The 26,548-nt window shown below is 49.2% G+C and overlaps 1 protein-coding gene across 16 annotated transcripts in view; it reads right to left on the reverse strand.

Annotated features, from left to right (window-relative positions):
- Positions 1–26,548, reverse strand: part of ARHGAP22 (Rho GTPase activating protein 22) — a 218,412-nt gene that overhangs the window by 42,838 nt on the left and 149,026 nt on the right. For 2 of the 16 annotated variants that reach the window (XM_021073082.2, XM_021073081.2), the window contains exon 1: positions 4,450–4,516. The exons of the other annotated variants lie outside the window; for them this stretch is intronic. In XM_021073082.2, the coding sequence (XP_020928741.1) occupies positions 4,450–4,501 (52 nt within the window). In that variant the 5' untranslated portion in view covers positions 4,502–4,516. Of the gene's footprint in view, positions 1–4,449; positions 4,517–26,548 lie in introns of those variants that run through there. 16 annotated transcript variants of the gene reach the window in all.

Consider the following 26,548-nt stretch of genomic DNA (forward strand, 5'->3'; position numbering starts at 1 on the left):
TTTTATAAATGGATGTCCAGTTGCTCCAGTACCATTTGTTGAACAGATTATCCTTTCCCCATGGACTTGCCAGTGCATCTACACAGGTGTTTGTGCCATCTGAGGATGAAGACAATTTTCACTTCTTCCTTTCCAATCTGGGTGCCTTTTATTTCTTCTTCTTGCCTAATTGCACTGATTAGACCCTCAAATACAGTGTTGAGGGTCAAATTACATCCTTGAGTGGACATCCTTGTCTTGTTCTTGATCTTATGGCAAAAACATTCATCTTTTCATCATTAAGTATATCTGTTGTAGATTTTTTTGTTGACGTCCTTTCTCAGGTTGCAGAAGTTCCCATCTATTTCCTATTTGCTGAGAATTTTTATTAGGAATGAATGTTGGATTCTGTCAAGTGCTTTTTACTATATCTTTTGAGATATCAGTGTGTGTGCGTGTGTGTCTGTGTGTGTGTGCGTGTGTTCAGTTTGTTAATATGATGAATTATGTTGATAGATTTTCAAATGTTAAACTAACCTTGGATTCCTGAAATCCTAGTTGGTCATGATGTATTGTCCTTTCTATATACTGTTGGATTTGATTTGCCAAAAGTTTACTGAGAACTTTTCATCTATATTCAGGAAGGCTATTGGTATGCTATTTTCTCTTCTTATGTCTTTGTCTGATTTTGGTATCAGGGTCATGATGGCATTACAGAAAAAGCTAGTAAGCATGCCTTCTTTTTCAATATTTTTGGAAGAGTTTGTGTAGAGTTGCTATTATTTCTTCTAAAAATATTTGGTAGGATTCACCAATGAAGCCACCTAGAACTGGACTTCTCCTTGTGGGAAGGTTTTTAATAACAAATTTCAGTAATATATATACCTATTTCTTCTTGAGTGAGCTTTATAGTTTGTGTCTTTCAAGGAATTGTCTGTCTCATTTAAGCTGCTGAATTTATTGGCATAAAGCTGTTCATAACATTCCCTTCTTGGGAGTTCCCGTCGTGGCGCAGTGGTTAACGAATCCGACTGGCACCCATGAGGTTGCGGGTTCGGTCCCTGCCCTTGCTCAGTGGGTTAACGATCTGGCGTTGCCGTGAGCTGTGGTGTAGGTTGCAGACGCGGCTCGGATCCCGCGTTGCTGTGGCTCTGGCGTAGGCTAGCGGCTACAGCTCCGATTCGACCCCTAGCCTAGGGACCTCCATATGCCGTGGCAGCAGCCCAAGAAATAGCAAAAAAAAAAAAGACAAAAAAAAAAAGTTCCTTGGGGGCAACCCCCACCCCCCCAGTGGAGAACCACTGATATAGAGCAACAAGTTCTATACTTTCTATGCGTCTACATGACTTTTTATGACTCTATAGGTGTGTGACGTCCCACAGGCACAACATGGCTTATCTGAAAATCATCACCACCTTGCCCATCACACCAGCTTCATCCTGTGTTCCTATCTCACTGCCGGGCAACCAGATGCCCAAAGCAGAAAGTTGTGAGTCAGCTGTCCTTTTCCCTCCCAGTGTCTCCACATTGTCCCACACTGTCCCTCGGTGAGCTCGTCCAGTCGCAGAGCCTTAACTGCCGTCCCTACACTGATGGCCTCCAAATTCACTGTCCCCCTGCCTCCAGACCCTTCTCGGCTCCACTGAGTTGTCTCCAGGCACCTGTCACTCACTGAATTTGAACTCCATCTCCAGATCTGCCACCCCTCCCCTTCTCCTGGGAGGGCAACTCCACCTTCTAGTTATGCACGTGGAAAACAGACACATCCTCGGCTCTGCTCTCTCATATCCATTCCCATCGGCAAATTCTACTGGCTCCTCTTTCAAAATATGTTCACAGTCTGACCACGTTGTACAGTTCGAGCTGTTCTAGCACCATCACTGCTCCTCTGGATTAGGGCGTTGTCTCTGGGCTCCCTCCCTCCCCTGCCCCCCACCACCCGATGGCCTGTTTTCAATATGGCATCAGTGACCCAGTTAAGATTCAAACCAGCTCATGCACCTCTGCTCAAAGTCCTTCAGTGCCTGCCGCCCTAAGAAAGTCCTTGCAGTGCTCTTCTAGGCCCTTTCCCCTCAACCACTATCCCCCTGGCCTCACTGCTGCTCTCTGCTTTGCTCTCCATCATTCCTGGGAAAATCAGGCATGGCCCTGCCCAAGGGTCTTTTCACTTGCTTTCCCATTGCCCTTGCTCTCGTCCGGAAAGCTATTCTTCCAGACTCTCCCCCACCTCCTTCCAGTCTTTCCTCCAACGTCATCTTCTTGGACAACGCTTCCCGACTATCCCACTGAAATCTCATTCTGCATCACCCACTGCAACCCGCGTCCCTCCCTGGCCTCAATTTTTCCACAGCACTTATCATAGTTCAGTACACACATACTTGGTGTGTTTACATGACGCGCTTGTTTATACTGTTGGTTTTCAGCCCACCCCCACTCTGCCTGTTTTATGAGCAGCTCCAGCATGCTGAGCAGTGCCTGGCATGGAAAGGGTGGACAGGGGACCTGGGATGAATGCAAGAGTAATAGCAGCAGCAGGACCAGAGCTGACACAGGGCACCCACTCTCAGGTAGGCACAGTATTAACCAACTGAAGAGAAGCGGTGTCATTACTCTCATTTCGAAGAAAAGGAAACTGAAGTCCAGAGATGTTTGGGAGCATGTTCAAGCTGTAACATCAGTGAACTATGACCCCAGGCAGGCTGGTTCCTAACCTTGACCCTACACTGTGCTCACTGTCAGCCTATGGCTTGATAAGGGACCAGCCCCAAGGTGACCCAGCCAGGCCCCAGCTCAGCTTTTCTTGTTCCCAGCTGGGCTTTCTTCCCCTCTGGGCTCCTGGATTTAAAAGGTTCCTTTTGTGCTTGAGTCTCTCTTTCCACTCACGCAAGGGGCTTTGGGGGAGGGAAGATGACTCCAAAACCCAGCAGGTTCTGACATGGGTTCTAAGACAAGAGCTCCTCTGGTTCAACTTTTTGGTATAAAAATTTTCATAACAAAAAGAAACAAGAGTAAATGATATCTGCAAAACCACTTTATAAACCACTGTAGCCCACGGGACTTATTCTATGACGTTTCAGGTCAAAAGGTTGCCGTTCTGATGTAATTAATCAACGGACCTCTGAATTAGCCCAGGATTTATGGGAAATTTTTTTTTCTGTCTTTTTGCCATTTCTAGGGCCACTCCCATGGCATATGAAGGTTCCCAGGCTAGGGGTCCAATCAGAGCTGTAGCCACCTGCCTACACCACAGCCATAGCAATGCCGGATCCTTAACCCACTGAGCAAGGCCAGGGATCGAACCAACAACGTCATGGTTCCCAGTCAGATTCATTAACCACTGAGCCATGACGGGAACTCCCGGGAAATGTTTTAAAAAACAAAAGAAGTCACTGTTTAAAGGTGATGGCAGGTGCAATGTACGATGTGTGACAGGGCCCACCAGCATTCTACTCGCTGCCCAGGGGAGTGGGGAGCCCCAAGGAGGGCCCCAATACATGGATTCTAAGGGAGAAGGTCAAGTGTGGGGATACAGCTGTCCAGAGCAGCACAATCAACAGAAACATAATGCAAGCCACAGGGACAATTTCCAATGTTTTAGTAGCTACCCTAAAAAGTAACAAGAAGCAGGTGAACTTATTTTTTTTCCCTTTTCCCCTCTATTTAAAACAAATTTCTTTTTATTATAATTGATTTATAATGTTCTGTCAATTTCTGCCACGCAGCAAAGTGACCCAGGCATACATATATATACATTCTTTTTCTCATATTATCTTCTATCATGTTCCATCACAAATGATTGGATATAGTTCCCTGTGCTATATACCAGGATCTCATTGCTTATCCATTCTAATTGTAATAGTTTGCATCTACTAAACCCAAATTCCCAGTCTGTACTTATTTTGAATGATATATTTTATTCTATTTGATACCAAATAGTATCATTCATTTCAACATGTAATCAGAAACTACTGTGATATTACACACATACACACACACACACACGTTTTTGTACTAAGTCTTCAAAATCTAGTGTGTATTTTGCACTAATGGCACATTCAGACTAGCCACACTCCAAGTGCTCAGAAGCCATCCATGGCTGGTGCTACAGGACTGGACAGCCTCCAGAGAGCCTAGACTGGAGCTGGAGGGGAGGGGGAGAGGCCACCACCCCTAGGCTTCCTGAGACTCTCTGTGTATGTGCGCACAGGTGGCCAGCTCTGGGCAGTGCCCAGTTGCCAGCTGGGCTTTTCTGCAGTGTATCCAGGGGCAGCCTCCCCCACCTCCCCTTGTCAGGCTGCACCAGGCTGAACCTGAGTAGAGGTCCAAGCCTCCTGTGTGGTCCTGTCACCCTGTCTTCACTCATTTCTCCTGACCTGCTTGGACCCACCAACACCACCTGCCTTTCAAGGGTGAACCATCTCCCAGCCTGGTGTCCCTGCAGCCTGCTTTTGGTCCCAGCTGTCCACTTACCCCTGGGCAGCCGCCTGCTCTTCTTCAGATACCTGGCGGGGCAGAAAGGCATGGTGCAAGAAGTGACAAGGCTGTGGTGGCAGGAGTGGCAGCCAAACTCGGCCAGGCCAGGGACAGACGCCAGGCACAGGGGGTGCTGGCAGCTCTGGGTTACTTGGGGCAGAGACTGAAGCCTCTGGTTGCCTGTGCGCCCTGCCCGTGGGCTGGGGCCAGGCACTTTTTGTTTCTCCTGGGGAACTTCTGTACTTCTCAGTGCTCCAAAGCTGGGACTGTCCTGGGAGGGGCCAGGCGAGAAGGAACAACTGGGTTCCTGTGGGGCCTTCCAGCTGGTACTAGGGCTGGGGCACGGTCTGCCTGGGTTTCCTACAACGAAAATCCCTAGGTAGGTCCCAAGCTCCTGCCACCTTGCACACTCCCTCCCCTGCCTTCCAGGACTGGGAGCTCAGTAAGTGGCACCCGGCTGCTGCTGGGTCCAGCCCTTTCCCCCAGCATGGAGGGGCTGAAAGCACAAGGCTGGACCCCCAGCCCTACCAGCTTTGTGCTTTTGGGACCTCCAAGTGGAGCCTACCTCACCTGGTTGGTAGAGGTCAGATGAACACGAGGGAGAAGGCTGATAAAATGTAAGTGCTTATGGGCCAGGGCATTTTTCTATGTTTCCATTTCTTCATTAGCACGAGGTTCTGGTGAGGATTGAATGAGACCAGAAAGCTAGGGGCTGGCACGCCACCTGCCTGTGCTTCCCAAGTGTCACCGCACCCGCCGTAGCCATTATCCATGACTTATAACAAGGCAGCTGGACCTCTGGGAGATCCCAGGGGCCAGGTGGGAAATGGCACAGCAGGATTTCGATCTAGCAGTTTGGGATTCTTTCCATGAAATCAGTGGCCACCCTTATTGTGTCTCCCTGATCCCAGGGACAAAGAGCCCCCTTGCCTGGCCTGGCCACCTCTGCTCATTCGCTCCTTCCAGGGTCAGGAGTCTGGACCACAGGCAGCTCTGAAGATAATATCCTAAAGGGCTGGGGCCGGCTGGGGGCACCCAACTCTGGTGGGAGAGGTGAAGCTGCTGCGCTTGTATTGAGGCCACTTGTCTATCTGCCTATCTGTCCCACATGTCCGTCCACCTACCCATCCCTTCAACAAAGAAAAGCAGCCAACCAAGAGCAAAGCACATCTGCTTACAGGTTCTCCAAGGGCCTATTGCTCCTGGAATAAAATCCAACTCCAATGTAACCCCAGGCCTCCAGGTCCCCTGACCACATCTCCACCCACGTGCCCAGCCTCTCTGCCATCAGCCGCCCTTGGACCCCTTCCTCTTCCTCAAGTTCACCGTCTTCCAACTGGAACCTCTGCTCTTTTAGGTTCCCCGAATGTGGTTCTCCGAGATCCTTGTAGAGCAAGTCCCCAATCACCTTCAGACCTCAGCTCAAATGCCACTTAGAGAAAATTTCCCTGAGTGAGAACCTGTGTCAAGTAACTGCCCCTCCTGCCCAATGACTCTCACATGCTTCTCTACAGAATGGAGCACAGTGGGAAGTTAGCTTATTTATTTGTATACGAGCTTATTGCATCTTTGCTAAAGGCTGACAAGTTTCATGAAAGCAGATCAGGCCTCCCTTGGTCTTGCTTGGATCCCCAGGGACTAGTCCAGTGCCTGGAAAAGGGCAGGAGTTCAGTGAATGGCAGTGGTCACTGTGGGGATACATAGAGGGCCCTATACAAGTGACAGGCAATCTCTCTTAATAAAAGTTTTACTGGATGTTTACCACATGCTGGGCACTGTTCTAAGAGCTTTGCCTATCTAGGCTCAATATCTTCAGCACAACCATATAAGGCAGTACAATTATGAAACCCATTTTACAGATGACAAAATAGAGGCTGAGGGAGGTTGAGTACTTTGAGGTTACATGACCAATTAGGGCAGTACTTCCCAACTGGGCAGTGAGGGAAAATTCCTTGCCAACTGGCCACCTAAATGCTGGCCACTCACCAGCCACTCTTGAAGTTAAGGATCTGAACCCAGGCAGTCTGGCTGCAGTCTGTCCTCCTGGCTCCATCCCTGTGCAAGGCAGCCTCCATGGTGACCCCCTGGCTTCCTGGTGTTCACACCCTTGGACAATCACCCCCTTGCATATGGTCTGGATGGACCTAGTATCTTACTAGAAGTGAACAGGGCAAAAAGTGACAAGATGTCCTCTGTGTGACCCGTGTGCCCTCCACTGTCAGCCCTTAGCCAGGGATGGGAGGAGGCTGACAGTCCATCTCTGCATTCCTGGATGGTTTTAGTGTCATAAATGCAGAGAGAAAAAGGAGAGAAGGGAAGGTGGAGGGAAGGGAGTAGAGAGAGTGCAGGGCTGTCACCTGACACAGGGAACTCTAAGAAAGTAGGGGAAAGGTTGTCTCATAGCCTAAATGTGTGCTGCAAAATAACTCTGAGCGGGTAGGGAAAGAAGGCCCCCTGGGGGAAATGGATACAGAAGTAAGAGGCAGAGGACTGTGGACACACAGGAATGAAGCCCAGGTAGCCTGGCATCTGCTGTCCGGTGTCCAGCTGCTTCTGCCAAGCAAACAATTGCCGTGTCTTTTTTTTTTTTTTTTCTTTTAGTGCCACACCTGCAGCATATGGAAGTTCCCAGGTTATGGGTCGAATCGGAGCTGCCCCTGATGGCCTTTGCCATAGCCACAGCCACAGCAATGCCTGATCCAAGCTGCATTTGCGACCTATGCCGCAGCTGGCAGCAATACTGGATCCTGAACCTACTGAGCCAGGCCAGGGATCGAACCTGCATCCTCACGGATACCAGTCAGGTTCTTAACCCACTGAGCCACAAGGGGAACTCCACAGTGCCTTTCTGTTGTCTAGCTGACTGCAGGGCCCGGCGTCTCGTATACACTCATAAGCCCTCCCCACTCTGCTCCATCCCCAGGGCAGCGCTGCAGTAGGTACCCAGCTCTGTCACTGTCACCAGGAAGAGAGCTGGCCCGGGACCTGGGAGAAGTGGAGGGCAAGAAGTCAGGAGGCGAGGTGACGGGCTGAGAGGAGCAGAGACTTCAAGTCGCTGTGGTTCCTTCAGGGCTCTCTGGTGTCTGTCCCTTAGGGTTGCTGTCCTGTGCCTGGAGGAACAATGATGCAAACCCCGGGGCAGGTCCTCAAGCTGCCCAAAGCTCCATGCAGGTAACATCTACCTGGGCCTGCATGCAGACAGGATCTTGTGAAGAAAGGAGAAAGCCAAGGTGAGCAGGATGGAGATGAGCAGACTGTACCCCACACAGATCGTGCCCCACAACATGACACTGGGGCACAAGAAAACCTTATGCTGGCCTCTCTCTTCCTGGGGAGGACGTCTTTTGTCTCAGTGAGAACGCCTGGAGAGTGCCTGTCTGTTCTCAGGGTGCCCATCTGTTTTCAGGGCCCCTAGATATTCCACATTAAGGTGCTCACTCACTGGCCCTCTACCCCAGGGCCAGGGCAGCCAAGGAAATCACTGACACTCTGAAAAAGTGTGTCCCAACACCACCAGTCTTGGGCAGAGAGCTAGAACCCCCCAAGCAGACAGCACACAGTGGACCTTGCAGTCTCCCCACGACCCTGTCCCTTGCAGACTTCTGGGACCCAACTCTGAGCTTTCAACCACATGTCACTAGAACCAAAAGTGAAATTCATGTTGGCCTGAGAAAGGCAGTGGCCACCTCAGGAACTAGAGCTTTGGGAATTCTAAAACATCCCAACAGAATTGCCACAGCAGAGCCCTGTACAATATTGGAAGCAAAGCAACGACCGAAATAGGGGAAGGGCTTAGAAAAGTGGACACCTAAACCGGATGGAATCATGCAGCCATTAAAAATGAGCACATATAGGACATTAAGGAAGACTTTTAAAGAAATGACAAACAGCTGCCCTTATAGGCTAAGACTGGATGATGCAGCCTCTGAGATTTGGGGGAGGGGTTCTTGGAGGGGCTTCTGAGAAAGGCTTCCTGACTCCTGAGAAGGATGCCATCAAAAGATCCCTCTTCCTCAAGGGGGCATGTCCAACCTGCCTGTGGGATGTTTGGTGATCATCTTGCAACCATGATGACCAGCCAGCAAAGGTGACAGGCTAAGGAGGGTGGGGGAGGAGGAGGCCTGTACCCTTGCTGACTTGGCTGAGCCCCTGAATCGCTGGCCGGCCTCTGGGCTTCTCAGTCTGTGAGAATAACATCTCTCCTTTGATTTAAGCCCCTTAGGTGGGCTTTTCTGCTTCCTGCAGCTGACAGCATCCAAGTCCAGAGACGAGAGCCACCAGGCAGCCTTTCATGGCTGCACTGGCTTCCCCAGGAGCTTCCAGGGAGGTCCAGGTCTGGGCCAGCTGGGGCACACTGGTAGTCTGGCAGTCCAGGTCCAAGAGACACCTTAGAAGGCACGTGACTACAGTTAACAGCCATTTTGATACAAACTCCACATTCAGTGGGAATAAATGGATCGTCCCTCAGCGTGGATGCAGCCAAAGCCAATGACAAAACAAGCATGTCCACCGTCACCACTGCTATTTTACATTTTCCTCAAAGTATTTGCCAGTGCCATTAGATTAGGGAAAATACGTAAAACTATAAAAGCAGAAGGTGAGGATGTGGTGTTATTATTATTGCTGTTACTATTTAGATGCGTGGAAAACCTAAGTCAACGAACTGGAAAACCATTATAAGCAACGAGACAATTCAGTAAGGTAACCAGACACAAAATTAATATACAGAAGTCACAATCTATTTATAAATTAGAAGAAACAGAAATGCATACCAGCCATAGAAGTAGGAAAACTCAGAGATGCCATTTCGCCGTAATTTAGTCCATAAATTTAACACAATGCGATACCATTAGCACTTCTTTTTAGATATGTTGATTCTAAAGTTCACAAGCAAAAAGAGCAAATGCATTATTGTAAAAAAGAATCATGTCAGACCAGCCCTAATAATGAGGGAGGTATACAGCTACGACAATAAAAAAACAACCTGACCAGAGAGACAGATACATCTGGGAATTTGGAATGGAGTTAAGGCGTAATTATTTCAAATGTGCAAGTACAAGATGGATTATTTAATAAAGGGAAAAGGGACACTGGATAGCACCTGGAGAAAAATGATTACGTTGGATCTGTACAGTAAACCCTACAACAAAATAAAAAATCATAATGGATCAATGATTTAAAGATTAAAAAATGAAACAAAAGTACCAGGATCAACTGTGGGAGAAATTTCATATAATCTCTAAGTGGGAAAGAGCTTTGGGATATGACCCCAAAACCAGAGCCCACAAAAGAAAATTTCACTACCAGAAAGTTAAAAATATTTGCAAGGCAAAGAAAAAAGAAAGTGAAAAGACAGATGACAAAAGGAGAGGGGAAGGCTAAATGTTCATAAAATGTGATGCTTTGCAGGTATTAAACAAAATGAGGGTGCTCCTTATACCCAGAATGTTCTGTGAGAGATACTGATGAGTGAGAAATGCAAAAGGAAGAATGACATGCTATCATTTTTGCAAAGGAAGGGAGGGAGGAAAGAAGAACAGAAATATACCTATTTGTGCAAAATACCTCTGGAAGGAGACAAAGAAATTAGGAGCAGCAGTTCATCTGGGAGGTAAGAGGGAGGAAAAGTATGCAGGAAGATTAGCTTTGGCCTTCTGATATTTGAACCAAGTTACCTATTTTAAAAACTAGATGAGGAGTTCCCGCTGTGGCTTGTTGGTAAAGAACCTGACTAGAATCCATGAGGATGTGGGTTCGATCCCTGGCCCTGCTCAGTGGGTTAAGGATCTGGCATTGCTGTGAGCTGTGTTGTAGGTCATAGATGCGACTCAGACCCCGCGATGCTATGGCTGTGGTGTAGGCTGGAGGCTACAGCTCCGATTCCACCCCTAGCCGGGGAACTTCCATATGCCATGGTGCCGCCCTAAAAAGAAAAAAAAGAAAGAAAAAAAAAAAAAAAAAAACTAGATTAAAACAGAATTGAACATAACGTGACAAGTGAAAGAAACCTCATGATACATGTGGGTGGTGGGCTGCAGGCTGCGTGCAGTGGAGAATGGGAGTGGTGGGCACGGTGGCACCTGGAAGTCACTCAGAGCCAGTGACCAGCTCACCAAGGGCTGTGAGGATCACAGCTGGAGGCAGTGACCCGAGGGGGATGGTGAAGAAGGAGGACAGGCCCTTACCATGTTAGTAACATGCCAGTCACACAACCTCTTTGTGCTACATAATTTGACCAGAGAGTAGTCCCCCCTATATCCACGGGGGATTCATTCCAAGACCCCCAGCAGATGCCTGAAATCATGGATGATACCAAACCTTCTATGTACGATGTTTTCCCTATATATACGTACCTGTGATAAGATGTTATTTATATATTAGGCCCAATAAGAAATTAATCACAAAAATAAAATAGAAGAGTTATAGCAACATACCATAATAAAAGTTATGTGAATGCAGGGCCTCAGCAGTCCATCTGACAACCAAGCGGGATGCTAAGTATATGTACGTGTGGGGAGGTGAGTGTATGTACAGGCGGGCAGCTGGTTGTAGGTACAGGCGGGCAGCTGGGTGTAGGTACAGGTGGGCAGCTGGGTGTAGGTACAGGTGGGCAGCTGGGTACATATATATGTGGATCTGGTGGACAAAAGGATTACCCTCCTTTTGTGGGAGAGGACAGACGGCACAAGATTTCAGCCTGTTACCTAGAGCGGTGTACCGTCTAAAACTCATATAGCATTTATTTCTGGATTTTCCCACTTACTGTATTTTCACACCGCAGTTGATGGCAGGCAACTAAAACCACAGAGCAAAACCACAGAAAGCAAAACCACGGATCAGGAGGCACTAGCCTATCAAAATTTGAAATGACTCAGCAGTCCATTCCTAGGGGATTTACCTTTCAGATAAATTTGCACATGAGCATAAGGAGACAGTGAGAATAACAGGGGACCACTTAACCGTCCATCAAGTAAATAAATGATGTGCTGGTTCAGCAAATGATGTCCACCCAAAGAAGAAGGTGGTGGAACAATGTGATGTGACATGATACATTATTACGTGGAAAAAGCAAAATACAGCATGAAGTACATGCTGCCATTTGCGTAAGAGTGACGGGGACACACAAGGGGCGTGGCTGTCACGCCCACTTCTGTAAGGACAAGCAGTTTACTTCAGCAGAGGAGGCGAGGGGCTCAGGAAAATGAGGCTTACTTTCCACTACAGGCTCTTTGAAGTTCTTACAAGTGTATTATCGCTGCATGTTATCACGGGCACGGATTACTTTCTTGAATAAAGATTGTTTCTTTTCATTGTCAAGAGAGGGGGTAGCTCGTGGGTTGGGCCCTGGAGAAGTCAGACATGCCCTGTGCTTTGAGTACTTTTAATTTAGGAAAATGTCCTAAAGCTCCTCCAATTGGTTTGCGCTCCAAATTCCCCTTTCACCAGCCTATCCCCACAGCAGAGTTTCATTTCTCAAAACCAGCCTCTCCCTGGGAAATCTTCTTTGGTGGTTCTGGGGATGTTTGGGTTTTTAGGGAATCTGTGTTGACCTTGCTCTGGGCAGCACCTCATGGGAAAACTGGGGCTGTGAGTTTTCTCACAGGGACAATTGCAGAAGTGAAGGAAGGGTGTGGGGCCTATGGGGGGGGAGGGGCTGGGGGGGATGCTTGGGCCTGACCGGAGGTCCCCTCTGAAATGCATGTGAGGCAGGTCTCTCCCTTCCCTGGTTAAGAATCTCACACTAGGAGCTCCCCTTGTGGCGCAGCAGAAAGGAATCTGACTAGTATCCATGAAGGTGCCGGTTAGATCTCTGGCCTCGCTCAGTGGGTCGGGGGATCCAGAATTGCCGTGAGCTGTGGTGTAGGTTGCGGAAGTGGCTCAGATCTCGAGTGGCTGTGTCTGTGGCCATGGCCAGCAGGTGCAGCTCTGATCCAACAGCTAGCCTGGAAACCTCCATATGCTGTGGATGAGGCCCTAAAAAAGCCAAAAAAAAAAAAAGAATCTCACACTACAGAGTTCCCATTGTGGCTCAGTGGTAACAAACCCAACTAGTATCCAAGAGGATGTGGGTTCAATCCCTGGCCTTGCTCAGGGGTTAAGGATTGGGCGTTGCTATAAACTATGGTAGATGGAAGACGTGGCTCAGATCTGGTGTGGCTGTGGCTGTGGCGTAGGCTGGCGGTTGCAGCTCTGATTCAACCCCTAGCCTGGGAACTTCCATATGACACAGGTGTGGCCCTAAAAAGACAAAAAAAAAAAAAAGAATCTCACACTACAGCCCCTCTCCTCTGCCTCCAGGACATGTCCCCAATTCACTGCTTCCTACTTGTGCTCCTCGGTGATCAGCTGAGGGCACCTTTTTAGCCCAGCCAGCTACTTACCATCTCACTGGACCCTGCTGGCACTCTGCCCTTCTTCTTCCCAGGATATATCGTGTACTTCATGCCTTGCTGTCTTTGCATCTTCTTGGGATGCCTTTCCCATTTGGTCCACCTGATAAACTCCTACTCATTCATCAAGGCCCAGCTCAAATATCCCCACTTCCCCTTCACCTTTCCTAACTGTTCCTCCCCTCCTCTCAGTTTCCCTTAGCCCAAAATGTATACTGAAGGCCTACCATGTGCCAGGTGCTGTGCCATGTGCTGGGGGCATAGCAGTGACAAAAATCTGCCTCTTGGAGAATGCAGCCTGAGTGGGGAGGCAGGCTTGCATCATTGTCACTAATGCAAAACCAACTTCAAGAATAGGAAGGATTCCAGGAGGGAGGTCAGAGGGCGGGGTGGGGGTTGGGGGTGGGACCATACTTTGAGAACTGCATTCCCAGGGCTACCTCCCACCAAAGGCTCACCCCCCTCCTGACCTCCTGGGGAAGCTGGGAAGCCAGGCTTCAGCAGTAACACAAGCAAGGCCGAGACTGGAAAACACCACTGATTTTAAGGGCAATGCCCCGTCCTCACTCCATTTAAAAATAACTTTTGTGTAGGAAAAAGAAAAAAAAAAAGTTAAAAATAGCAACGTATGAAAATGGAATATGCCAATTGTGGGCTAAAGAGCAGTATCTTAACTGCTCCAGGGTGGGGGCTGTGGGAAAGGAGGAGGGACTGGCACTGTGAGGAGGGGGGGGAAATATGATTTATACTCAGTGACCTGGAGGAATAAGGCCTTAATTTAGTATTCTAAGGAAGGAAGAGGGGGCTAACATTGAGGAAGGGCCTACTCAGCCCAGCTCCCTTATACACTGTCAGATTCAATCTCTCCCGAGTGTGTGCAGGGGCTTTTTTCTACAATGTTACAAAAGAGGGGGGCTGCAGCAAGGGAACAAGGCTGCCCTGGGGATTTACTAGTCCTGCCGCCCCCACATCTCTAGCAGTTGCAAAGGCAATTCCGGGAAGTCAATGCTCTGATCACATTATCACCCCTACTATGTGCAGGAGAAGCTGAAGCCAGTGGGTAGGTTTCCCAGGCTCTGGAGACTAGTGAGGGGTGGACCCCGGACTTGCATCCTCAGTAACCCCCCTCCCTGCCCCCAAGCACCAGATTCCCACCCTCCTGGGTCTCCCCCTTCAAGGCTTCTTGGGGTCTGAGGTGGACTCCTGCACCTCTGCCAACACCTCTGAGTGCTCAGTCCAGGCGGGCACATGGATGCTTGTTAAAGGAATGGCCACTGCACTGTGTGCTGATAGGAGCTGTTATTAACTGCAGGGAACTGGCCTCTTTCACTACCTCATGTTGCTGCTGAGAACGTTTTGCCCTAACGCTGTCTTAGCCTGGGGCTTTTCAAAACCAAAGCCAGAGACTGAGGCTCCTGTGCAGGTAACAGGCTTGGGAAGCAGAGCAGGGACTGAAGTGGGGGAGGAGGGACAGCTCACAGGGATGCGAGATGGAGCTGGAGCCGGCCGCTGCTTTAGGGGCCTGGGGCCTCCACCTGCTGGCATGGTCTGTGCAGGCTTCTGAATTGGGAGCCCAGGGACAAAGAGGGAGAGGGACCCACCGGCTCCAGTCAAGGACGGTCCTGAGCTTTCACTTCCCTCTGCCCTTCCCCCATCTCCCTTCCCCCACCTTCTCTGCAGGGCTTGACCAGTGCAGACCTCAGGCAGGCTGGGCCTGGCCTAGCCAGCATGTAGAGAGAGGCTCTTTCTTTCAATGAGGCAACAGATACTGTCCCAGACCCTACTGTGCGCCAGCACCGTGCTTGGCACAGGGGAGGGGGAAGGGGGCACAGGGGTGAAGGGGACGGGAAGCCCTGCTGTCTGAGAGCTTACTCTTGGGGAAAGTGGACTAAGCATGGGGAGCAGACCAAGAAAGGAGGGTGCTCAGATGGGGCAACTGCAGCAAAGATGGGGTGGGGTTGCTACTTACACAGGGGGCCAGGAAAGGCCCATCTGAGGCCATCCTGGACCTGAGAACTAAGTGACTGGAGGGGCTGGTCCCGGCATAGAGGACAGGGGCGGCGGTGGGGGGGGGGGGTTCCTGAGGTCCTTGGTGTATCTCAGTGGTGCACCCAGGGGAGCGAGTGGGTCTCGAGGTGGCTCGGACGTTCTGGCAGGTGTTGGTGGCAGGGTGGGGGAGAAGCGGTAGCAGGGGTAGAATGGGTAGCACAGATGAAGGGGGTGCCCAGTGGTCCAGCGCCTGGATTCAGGATCTGGCTCAGACTAGGTGGTGAAGGCTTAGCCTCTGGGGCCCCAAGCCCCCACCCTGGGGCATAAGTAGAGCCTAGGAGGACCTGGTGCTGGTAGGAGGAGGAGTGGCCCAAGTCCCACCACACCTGCCCACTGTCTCCAGGAACTGCACATTTTAGACTAAATAAAAAAAGTCACTTTGCAATTGTAAGCATCAAGTTTTAAAATGCCAGTGGTGTCCCTTCTCCCCCCCTCCCCCCCAATCTATCCTCACCGGGGACTCAGCCCAGCTGCTTGGAAAGCACAGACCTAGAGATGCTGGCCCTGACTCACTTTTCCTGGCTGTTAGCTCCCTGCGCCCGGGCTGCCCAGCCTGGCATCACGGGGGAAGGCCTGGGGTACCAGGCAGGGGCTCACCATCATCCAAGGACCCGGACTAGATTCTTATCCCTGACACCAGGAGGTGGCAGCCAACCCATGCCTACATCTCCACGCCCACTCCACCAGGAGGAAGTTCTTGTTTGTTCCCAAGTGCCGGCTACAGGCCCTCTGCACAGGTGCTGGAGAACCGCTGCCCTGAAGGATATCTCAGATGCCATCTTACCCAAGCTACCAGGCAGCACACTTGGGAACTGTGGACACAAAGACGAAGCCCTGGTCCTCAGGGAGCCAAGGGCAAGTGGGTCAGCCACACACTGGGAAGCAACCCAAGAAGCCAAATTAGCAACAAGGACAGCTGCTCTCTCCTCCAGAGTCTGGGAGGAAGCTTGGCCCTCTGCTCTTTATCATGGAGATGGTCATGAGCCCTTCCCCCCACTTCAGCATCACAAAACCTCTCCATCCCAGGAACTTTTCCTGGTGGGGGAGGAACTGGGCTGGCAGCCTGTCGGAATGGGGGGGGGGGTTCCCACCATCACTGCCTCCCCCAGAGGTGAGTTTGGTCCCCTCCCCTCCCCCCCCCAGGCCAGGGTGGAGGCGGCCACCTCAGAGGGAGCCAAAGGCTTGAAGGAGTACCTCTGGCTAGAGATGGGGCTGAGTGGGGAGACTGGGGCTCAGTAAAGTGACCTGCCAAATGGAAGTGAAATGCCCAGGGCCCATGGAACGCCATGCCCACAATCTACCCACCCAGTATTGCACACCCCATGTAACCTCCCTTCTTCCTTTCTGCCTCCACTAGCCGGGTCACGGTCACATGGACGTTTGTTGGGCACATGAGAAATCCCTTAATTTGATAAGGACACCATGGTCCTCTCTCATGTCCTTGTCTTCTCTGCATGGGGTCCAGTATGGTCCAGCAGAACATGAACCCAACCCCAGCAGGTGTGTGAGACCTCAGGGCTTTAGCTAATGTTCTCTCCCATGTTCTTTTTCACCCAAATTCTTTAGGTTCTTTAAAAAACAACAGAATTCAGTCTCCCAAGGCAACAGAAAAAAGAGCAAAAATAAACCAATGGGACCTAATCAAACTGACAAGCTTTTGCACAGCAAAGGAAACCAAAAAGAAAACAAAAAAAAAAAAAACAATTTACAGAATGGGAGAAAATAGTTTCAAACAATGCAACGAACAAGGGCTTAATTTCTAGAATACACAAGCAATTTATACAACTCAACAGCAAAAAAGCCAACCACACAATGGAAAAATGGGCAAAGACCTGAATAGACTGTTCTCCAAGGAAGATATACAGATGGCCAACAAACACATGAAAAAAATGCTCAACATCCCTGATTATGAGAGAAATGCAAATCAAAACTACCATGAGATACCACCTCACACCAGTCAGAATGTCCATCATTGGAGTTCCCGTCGTGGCACAGTGGTTAACGAATCCGACTAGGAACCATGAGGTTGCGGGTTCGGTCCCTGCCCTTGCTCAGTGGGTTAACGATCCAGCGTTGCCGTGAGCTGTGGTGTAGGTTGCAGACGTGGCTCGGATCCCACGTTGCTGTGGCTCTGGCGTAGGCCGGTGGCTACAGCTCCGATTCGACCCCTAGCCTGGGAACCTCCATATGCCGCGGGAGCGGCCCAAGAAATAGCAACAAAAACAACAACAACAAAAAGACAAAAGACAAAAAAAAAAAAAAAAAAAAGAATGGCCATCATTAATAAGTCCACAAATAACAAGTGCAGGAGGGGTTGTGGAGAAAAGGGAACCCTCCTGCACTGTTGGTGGGAATGTAAGCTGGTACAGCTGCTATGGAGAACAGTTTGGAGATAGCTTAGAAACCTATACATAGAACTTCCATATGACCCCACAATCCCACTCTTGGGCATATATCCGGACAAAACTCTACTTAAAAGAGACACATGCACCCGTATATTCATTGCAGCACTATTCACAATAGCCAGGACATGGAAACAACCCAAATGTCCATCGACAGATGATTGAGTTAGGAAGAAGTGGTATACATACACAATGGAATACTACTCAGCCATAAAAAAGAATGACATAATGCCATTTGCAGCAACATGGATGGAACCAGAGACTCTCATATTGAGTGAAATGAGCCAGAAAGACAAAGACAAATACCATATGATATCACTTATAACTGGAATCTAATATACAGCACAAATGAACATTTCCACGGAAAAGAAAATCATAGACTTAGAGAATAGACTTGTGGCTGCCCAGGGTGGGGGGTGGGGGAAGAGGGAGGGAGTGGGAGGGATCGGGAGTGTGGGGTTATCGGATGCAAACTATTGCTCTTGGAATGGATTTACAATGAGATCCTGCTGTGTAGCATTGAGAACCATGTCTAGATACTTCTATTGCAACAGAACAAAGGGAGGAAAAAAAATGTATACATGTAAATGTAACTTGGTCCCCATGCTGTACAGCTGGAAAAAAAAAGATAACATTACCTACTAGTGAGGCTTTTGAGAGTATTGAAGATGTTAATGTGTATGAAGTGTTTATTGGGGTGCCTGGGATATAACAGGCATTTGATGATGATGTTTGTTATAGTTATTGTACCTTTGATAATCTATGACAATGTTAAATAAGATCCATCTATGGAATTGAAACCTCTACTTTGTTCTTTGTTTTTAGTTGGTTTTCTAATAACACATATTTAATGTAAACTTTAGAACTTTTAAAATAAAGCCTTTGGTGTAGACTCATTAAAAAAAAAAAAAAAAAGAATTATTTTTATAAACCGCCTCCTTCCTGGGGGCCAGGAATAAACAAACAACCAGATAAGTAAAAAGTCCTGCTAGCGCCAGGATGGGGGTTTAATAAATTCACTGTTAACCAGAACAACTCTCTGGCACAACTCCAGGAGGCAGCCATTTACACGCTAGTCTAAGTGTCTGGAACCCTCTGGAGGCAGCGATTCACCTTAATGTCTTAATGAATGGCACCCCTGGAGGCTGACCTTCACAGTGTAGTCTAAGTGCCTGCCAACCCCCTTCCCCCAGGCAGCCATTTTCACTGTAGTCTAAATGAATGGCGCCCTCTAGAGGCCCTAGTTCACACTGCCACCTCTGTGAAACCCCCTGCTGGAGTTAAGCAACGATGGCCTCTATGTTCTCACATTTAAGCCTCAAGAAAACCTTGAGAAGGTCTCCTCTTTCCTTATTCTACAGAAGAAAACTGCCCCAAACTCTCAGCCAGAAAGCCAGAGCTGGGATTTTATGCCGCAGCTATCTGCTGTCCAGTGCTTTTCCCTTCAGCAGAGCTGGCAGGGCTGGGGAGTAAATCCTTAACTCCTCCCACCTCTCAGGGCCTCCTGCCTACCACAGACCAACAGCAACACCCAGAGGAGGCTTTATGAATCCCACTTTCCTGATGGGGAGACTGAGGCATGGAAATGCTGAGTCTCTTGCCTTGAAGTCCTGCAGCCAGTGAGTGACATGGGCCTGCCCATCTCAGAGGCTCCCTTCCCAGGGCTATCCTTCCTTCTACCAGAATGGTCAGAATCCAGTTTAACCACCAGGGCTCAAATGTTGGGGTAGCCATCATCTACCCCAAAGCAGGTGTTCTTCACATGGTGGTGCTTCGAGGACCCCCAAACCATCACTGGGGTGTCAGTCTCTCACCTGACTCTCAGCCCAAAGGTCACACTCTGCTGGGTTGTGTGCAATGACCCCACTATCGGTCAGGGGATGGCCCAGTGTCCTTTGTGACCAGCTGTTACTAGGGACTCATGGGGGCCCTGCAAAGGACATTTAAAAACCTACCACGGGGGGCCTGGATGTCAGAGAGGGAGCTACTGGCCTGCCTGCCAGGCCTTTCCAGGCAGCAAGGGGTCCCTCCAGCCATTCCCAGATGGAGAGCAAGGCCCACTGCAGGCTCTCAGCCTCAGGCACAGGCTGGGACAGCTAAGCGGCCTCCTTTTGGAGGAATTTCTGATTTTCTATTCAATACATGGTTAGGCACCGATGGAGGAGTGGAAGACAAAAACTGGGAATCACCAAAACTTTTGAACAGATGGGCACCCTGCATGGGGCTCCAGCCTCACCCACATCCCGGAGGGGCCACGGGAGGGTCTGGCTAGAATGTGACTGCCCAGCTGGCAGCTGTGTGAAGAAGGGCTGGAGGTTTAGTGTGGGGGCCCCAGCGCACAGCCCATGCGCATGGTTAAAGCTCTGAGAGGTCCCACGCAGAGAAAACACTTGACTCCACTTAGCTACTTCCCAGTACCACAAAATGCATTGCTTACACAGATACCTATTAACATCCTGAGAGATCCAAGAGCGGGTGCTCCTGGGAAGATGCTGCGAGTACTGCTGAGGTGGGGTAAGAGGAACATGGTTGATAAGGACACTGCCGTGACACGTCTTATGATGATGAACTGAGCATGTGCATAGCATTTGTTCTCAGAGAGGACCCCCCAAACCATCTCAGGGGGAAGAGATGCTGGAGCTTTTCACTCTGAACGCAAAAGGCTTCATCCTCATGGGTCCCTCCCTGATGACCCTTCGCTGTTCACCCATGACCCCTTAAGCAAGCCCAGGGGTGGACTGATGACGGGGCAGGTTAGACCTGGCCTGGAAAGGGAAGGCCACTGTGAAGGGCACAATCTCATGTACGGAGAGCCGAGCGCCATCCTGTACTGCCTCCACCAGCCAGTCTGGTCCAGGACGTGCTCCAGGACAGCAGGGGGGTGGACCAGGTCCACGTAGGGCCCTTGCTGGGGAGGACCCAGGACAGGGAGCGCTCAAGCATCCCCGCCTGTTGGTGGGACGGAGGGGCGCCCGCCGGCAGAGGCCAGAATGGGATGCCGAGCACAGCAGAGCTTTGTTCCAGCCTCCGCCATCGATTGCCGTGCAGACGCTCTGTGAATGGCACTGTTGTGGTATTTTAAGAAGATTCTACAAATAGCTCTAACTCAGAATGGGCCTCAGAGCCAGCTCATGAATGCTGCAGCAGCGAGGGCGGGCCAGCCTGGGCGCTCGGAGCCAGGACAATGGGGCCTCACAGGGGAGGCAAGGCAGGATGTTGGGTGACCTGGGCCTTTTCCGGGGCTCCGTGGCCTCATTTCCCCCCTAGACTCACCCTGCAGCATCCCCCTCCTCCAATGCCTAGTCCCTGTCAGTGGCTTCCTGGGAGTTTATTGGGAAGGGGCAGCTCCCCAGCCTCTCTGAATAAAGAATGGGGGCCGTGACATCCTTTCAGCGCCTGCTTCTCCCAGATTTCCAAGGATTTCCAAGCTCTGACGATGTCCTGTGGGTCACGGAGGATGGGGGCACAGGAAGGAAGGGTGTCTTTAGGTTTTCATCAGAAATCACTTTATTGGGTAGCCAGAGAAACCTCAAAGACCCACAGTCCTTGCAGCCAAAGACTATTAGCAGGAATCTTTCCAGAAGGGTCCACTCTTGAGACTTGAAAGACAACTGAGGGAAGAGAGAAACAGCCTGGATTTGGGGGTTACTCAGAGCTGGGCGTAGGCTTAACTTGACCGGCAACATCTTGGTGGCCTGGGGCAAATTATCTACCTCTCAGAGTCTCCATGTGTTCAGTATCCGAGGCCCCTCGCCAGGAAGGCTGAGAAAGGGGAGGCAGCCTGGGTGCTGTGTTTGGCACAGTCAGCACTCAGCGAAAGCTGGCCTCTCCTTCCTTGCAGAGGAAAGACCATTTATTTCATGCCTGAGCACATTCCATGCATAAAACGGTTCTGAACTATGGTGGAGAAACCGGTAGGCGGCAAGGGAACCCCTCTTGACTCTGTGAATCCACAAAGACATCAGGGCTGCGGCACTGATGCAAACGAGAGAGGTAGGAGAGTACAGAGGGCAGGGGCTTATGGCAAAGGAGAGACTTAAGTGTAAACTTGTGTCTGGTCCTTGGAAAATGTTGAGACAATGGAGGAAGGATCATTTGTGACAGAACTGCCCTGACCCCTGCCCCTGGCGTGTTATGAGCGGCAGCCACAGCAAAGGGGCTGACCTCCCACCCAGCTGGGGGCCTAAAGGCTGACTCCCCCATACTCATCAGCCCCATCCCCACAACCCTTATCCTTGTCTTGAATGACTCTTGTATATCTGGCCCCTTCCCTCCTTTACTCCACTGGAGGAAGGAAGGTGTGATACCCACTCTGTGAGCGACCAAACATAGAAGTTGCTCTCAAATTCATAGAGATAAACTAGAAGGCAGTTAGGCAGTCTTATTCAGAATGAGCCTGGGGGTCCTCAAGCTCCAGGGACCATGGGTGAGGACCTAACCATACCACTGACATGGTAGGTAGCCTTAGGCAAGTCATTTTGTCTTTTAGGGGCTTAAAACATCTCACCTAGAAATAAGGTCAGGTAGGTGGACCTCTGAGGACCTCCCAAGCTTGCTGCCTCTGAGCCTGTACATTATATCTCTAAGTCCCTATATTATTTTTAAGGGCCACACCTGTGGCATATGGAAGTTCCCAGACTGGGGGTCGAATCGGAGTTGTAGCTGCCAGCCTACGCCACACTCACGGCAACGCGGGGTCCAAGCCACGTCTGCAACCTATACCACAGCTCACAGCATCATTGGATCCTTAACCCACTGAGTGAGGTCAGGAACTGAACACGTATCCTCAGGGATACTAGTTGGATTCGTTACCACTGAGCCACAACGGGAACTCCTAAGTCCCCACATTCTGATCATTAGCAAGAAGATACTCAGAATGGGCTCTCTCTTTAATCCTCCCCAGGAGACCCTCACTAGAAAAGAGCCTGCTTGTTCCCCAGACTGGACTGGGGGGGCGAGGTAGATAAGGGTCTGTTTATATGCAGATGGCCCTGGATAGGGCTGCTGGGGCTGTGCTGAGTCAGAGGTGCAGGTGTCTCCCAGGGGACCACAGAGCCCGCTGTCCTGGAAAAGACAGTGTTTGCTGTTGGGGTGGGGGCACTCATCCTACAGGAGCCCCTTCCCTCCAAACCCTCACTACACGGTGATGGTGACAGCCCTGTGAGGCAGTGCTCTCCCAGCCAGGTGACACCGTGGCCCCAAGCCCAAGTGCATGGCCAGAGGCACTGCTGGTCAAAGTCAGTGAGTCAGGACTTGGGCCCAGAGCAGCCTGACTCCAAGGCTGTCCATGCTGTTGTCCCCCCGACTCCTCCCACACACGCTGCACCCCCTCAGAGAGTGATGTGGTCTCTTTCAGTCTGACTCTCCTCAACAGTAAACTGAGGAAGTGATAAACACCCTCTAACATTTCAAAGATCTCTCAGTGCTGCCAAGTTCAGGGCTCTCTGCCTCCAGAAGTTGTTGACATAGACAGGGTGATGTTTAGAATCCTCAAAAATGGCTCTGAGGGACCAGGATCAACAAGAACCAAAGTGGGCCGTAAGCCACGTCTGGTCCCACGTGGCCAGGTTCTAGTAGCGGGGAGGCCGAGGAGTCTGGGAAAGCTGGGGGCAGAGATGACTTGCTAACTGGTGCACAAACCTTTCAGTGGTTTACAAACCCAGCAGTTCTGGTGAGCTCCATCTGAATGTCTGCCAGGGCTGCAGACCTCCTGGTGTTTGGGAGCCCGCCTCCTCTGGGCGGGCATGAGAAGGAGGCTGGGGAGCAGGTACAGAGGGACCCACCCCACCTACCGATCCACACCTCAAGCTCTGCACTTGTAGAGACAGTCACACGGGCAGTTGGGGCCACTGTGATCTCACCAATCGTGCTAGGATCCATCATAAAAGACTGAATTGAACCCCCAAAGTGCCGGTGCCTACATGGCCCTGGTGTGTCAAGGTGACTGCCAGGTTATTAACCATCCCCTCCTGCCGCTGGTATGGCCAGGAACGCGCCTGCACCCCCTAGCCCAAGAGGAACTCCAGTCGTGGGGCAGGTCCTGTGTGTGCCTGATCTGAGAGAGGAACCCGGCCCTGCTTGGTGGCCTGGCTAAAACCACAAAGGAGAAGCTGCTTGGTTGAGACTGACCTCTGACTTTTTGCAAATTGAATGTGACTCGGGAGTATGCGGTCTTTTTGTTCCAAGTTTCATCGGTAAAGGGCAGATGCTGCTTTTCGTTTTACTCTCAACTTGAGTGTTCTCCACTGCCAGTCGGCAAAACGAACACCTGGCTTGGATTTGCCAGAAGTGGTATTAAAACAAAATAGAATGCAGCTTAGTACTGTGGACTCTGGGGCCAGACAGCCTGGGTTGGAATCCCAGTTCTGAGTGGCCTGGGGCAGGAACCTCTATGACTTGGTTTCCCCATCTCTAAATGAGACTCATAATAGAATGAGACCCCCACTTGAGGGTCATGGTGAAGACTAAATGAATTCCTGCATATGAAGTGCTTAGGAAGGGGCTTGGCACATAGTGAGTGTTACAAGTATTTTAATTACTTTCAACAAAACAACAGTGGCCTCATCATTTTTTTTAGAGTCTTACCCTAAGCCTCCAGACAAATAATAATCATTGCCATGATTGAGCATTTTTCTGTGTGCCAGCAGCCTCACATACAGAGGCCAATTTAAATTTTCCCTTGACACTAACTGGTGAGGTTGCTGGTTTCCCAGTTTACAGACACAGATATCCCTCTTTGGCTCAGAGAAGTAACATGTCCCCACGGCTGCACAGACAGTAGAAGGCAGAGCTAAAATTCAGCGCCAGGCCTGCCCCACTCCCAGCTGCAGGAGCTCACAGCATTTCACACTATCTCTTTGAGATCAAGCCCTCAGGCATCTTAACTCACCTTAAAGTCATCACTTAGCATTTAGGTAAAGGTGCAGTAAGAGGGACAAGGCTGGGACCAGAGAAGAGCTAAGTATTCACCCACACCTTGGTATGAATTAGCATCTCAGAAAATCCCATCCTGGAACACTGTCAGCATTTGACTTGTCTTGCAGCTCCCTGAAAAAGTCCCATTGACAGAGTAGCATTGTATTTGACCTGACTCACTTTGTGGAAAAGCCCTATCTCAAAGGCATTTGTCAAAAAAAAAAAAAAAAAAAAAAAAAATCAGTGGTAATTCTTTAACATTACAGTTGCCTAAACCTGTGATACTATTTGGGGCAAATAAGCTCTGGCCAAAAGGAAGATCTGGGGAAGGAGAAATCTTCTGGGGGCTTTGAAGAGCTCTGACATATTTCTGGAGATCTACAAGGCCATGCACACGTGTAGAGCTGCGCCAATGAGGAGGAAAGACTTGAGAGGTCTCCAATCTCTCATCTCTGGCTGACTTTGGGTCTCTCCACAAGCAGGAAGTGAGGATTAAGTCACAGTCATAAACTCTCTAAGTCTTGAAGTTGTGCCTCCAAACACACACACACACACACACACACACACACACACACACTCAGCAAAGGGTAGAAGATTTATTGTTTAAGGCATTTAATGGTATCTCTGACAACTCATTAGCTGACCACTAAACTAATCAAAGATAGACTCAATGGCTGTAAACTACAGATTTGAGAAATTTAGTCCAGGAAAGTAAATAAAGAGCTACAACAGCAACAACATCAAAAGCAAGGGACGGAAGGGAATATAATTTGCAAAGTTGCCACTTTATGTTATGTACAATGCCCACTTTTCAACAAAAGATGACAAGACACACAAAGAAAGAAGAAATCATGGCCCATACACAACAAATAAAAGCTGTCAATAGAATCTGTTCCTGAACCAGATGTCAGACTTACTAGATTTCAAATCAGCTATTATAAATATGTTCAAAGAAACAATGTCTAAAGTAGGGAGTTCCCAACATGGCGCAGCAGAAACAAATCTAACTAGGAACCATGAGGTTGCAGGTTTGATCCTTGGCCTTGCTCAGTGGGTTAAGGATCTGGCGTTGCCATGAGCTGTGGTGTAGGTCACAGATGTGGTTCAGATCTGATGTTGCTGTGACTATGGCGTAGGCTAGCTGCCACAGCTCCAATTAGACCCTTAGCCTGGATACCTCCATATGCCATGGGTGCGGCCCTAAAAAGACAGAAACACACACACACACACACAAAAGAATTAAAAGTAAGTGTAACAATGACATCTAACCAGATAGAGAATATCAATAAAGGGATAGCGATTATAAAAGGAATCAAATAGAAATTCTGGAGTTCAAAAGTACAACAACTAAAATGAAACATTTACTACAGGCACTCAGTGCAGATTTGAGCTGGCAGAAGAAAGAATCAGCAAATTTGAAAATAAATCAACTGAGATTATGAGGAGGAAAAGGTAAATAAAGAAAACTGAACAGAGCCTCGGAGACCAGTGAGACATCATCAAGTGTACCAAAATACATATAATGGGAGTCCTAGAAGGAAAGGAAAGAGATAGAAAGAATATTTGAAAGAATAATGGTTGAAAGCTTCCCAAATCTGTTGGAAAACATTAACATTATACATCTAAGACTCACAATGAGCTCCAAGTATAATAAACTCAAAGAGACTCATACCCAGATATACCATAGTCAAACTGTCTAAAGGGGCAAAATGATTCATCACATACAAAGCACTAATAAATAACTTCTCATCAAAAACCACGGAAGCCAGAAGGCAACAGGATAACATTTTCAAACTTCTGAGAGAAAAAAAGACTATCAACCAAGAATTCTATATCCAGCAAAACCATCTTCAAAAATGAAGGAGAAGGATTTCCCTTGTGGTGCAGTGGGTTAAGGATCTGATGTTGTCACTGCAGTGGTTTAGGTTGCGGCTGTGGCATGGGTTCAATCCCTGGCCCAGGAACTTCCACATGCTGTGGACAAGGCGAAAAAAACAAATGAAGGAGAAATTAAAACAGATAAACACAAACTGAGAGAATTCAGTTCTCTGTCCCAACAGGTCAGTACCACAAGAAATTCTAAAGGGAGTCCTTTAGGTAAAATCAAAGGACATTAGATGATCACTTGGATCTACATGAAGAAATAAAGAATAACAATAAAGGGAACTAAAATTAAATGTAAAAGACAGTATAAATGTATTTCTGTAGCTTTTTCCTCTGATTTAAGAGATAACTGCAAAAAGCACTACTGACAAAACTGTTGATGTATTTATAATGCATGAAGATGTAATAAGTATGGCAATAATGGCGCAAGAGAGGGAGAAGGAACAGAGCTATACT

Source organism: Sus scrofa, chromosome 14, assembly GCF_054392235.1.
Source record: "Sus scrofa isolate SSC_HxYL_T2T_F1_AM1 chromosome 14, Sscrofa_HxYL_maternal_Yorkshire_Landrace_v2.0, whole genome shotgun sequence".
Classification (NCBI taxonomy): Eukaryota; Metazoa; Chordata; class Mammalia; order Artiodactyla; family Suidae; genus Sus; species Sus scrofa.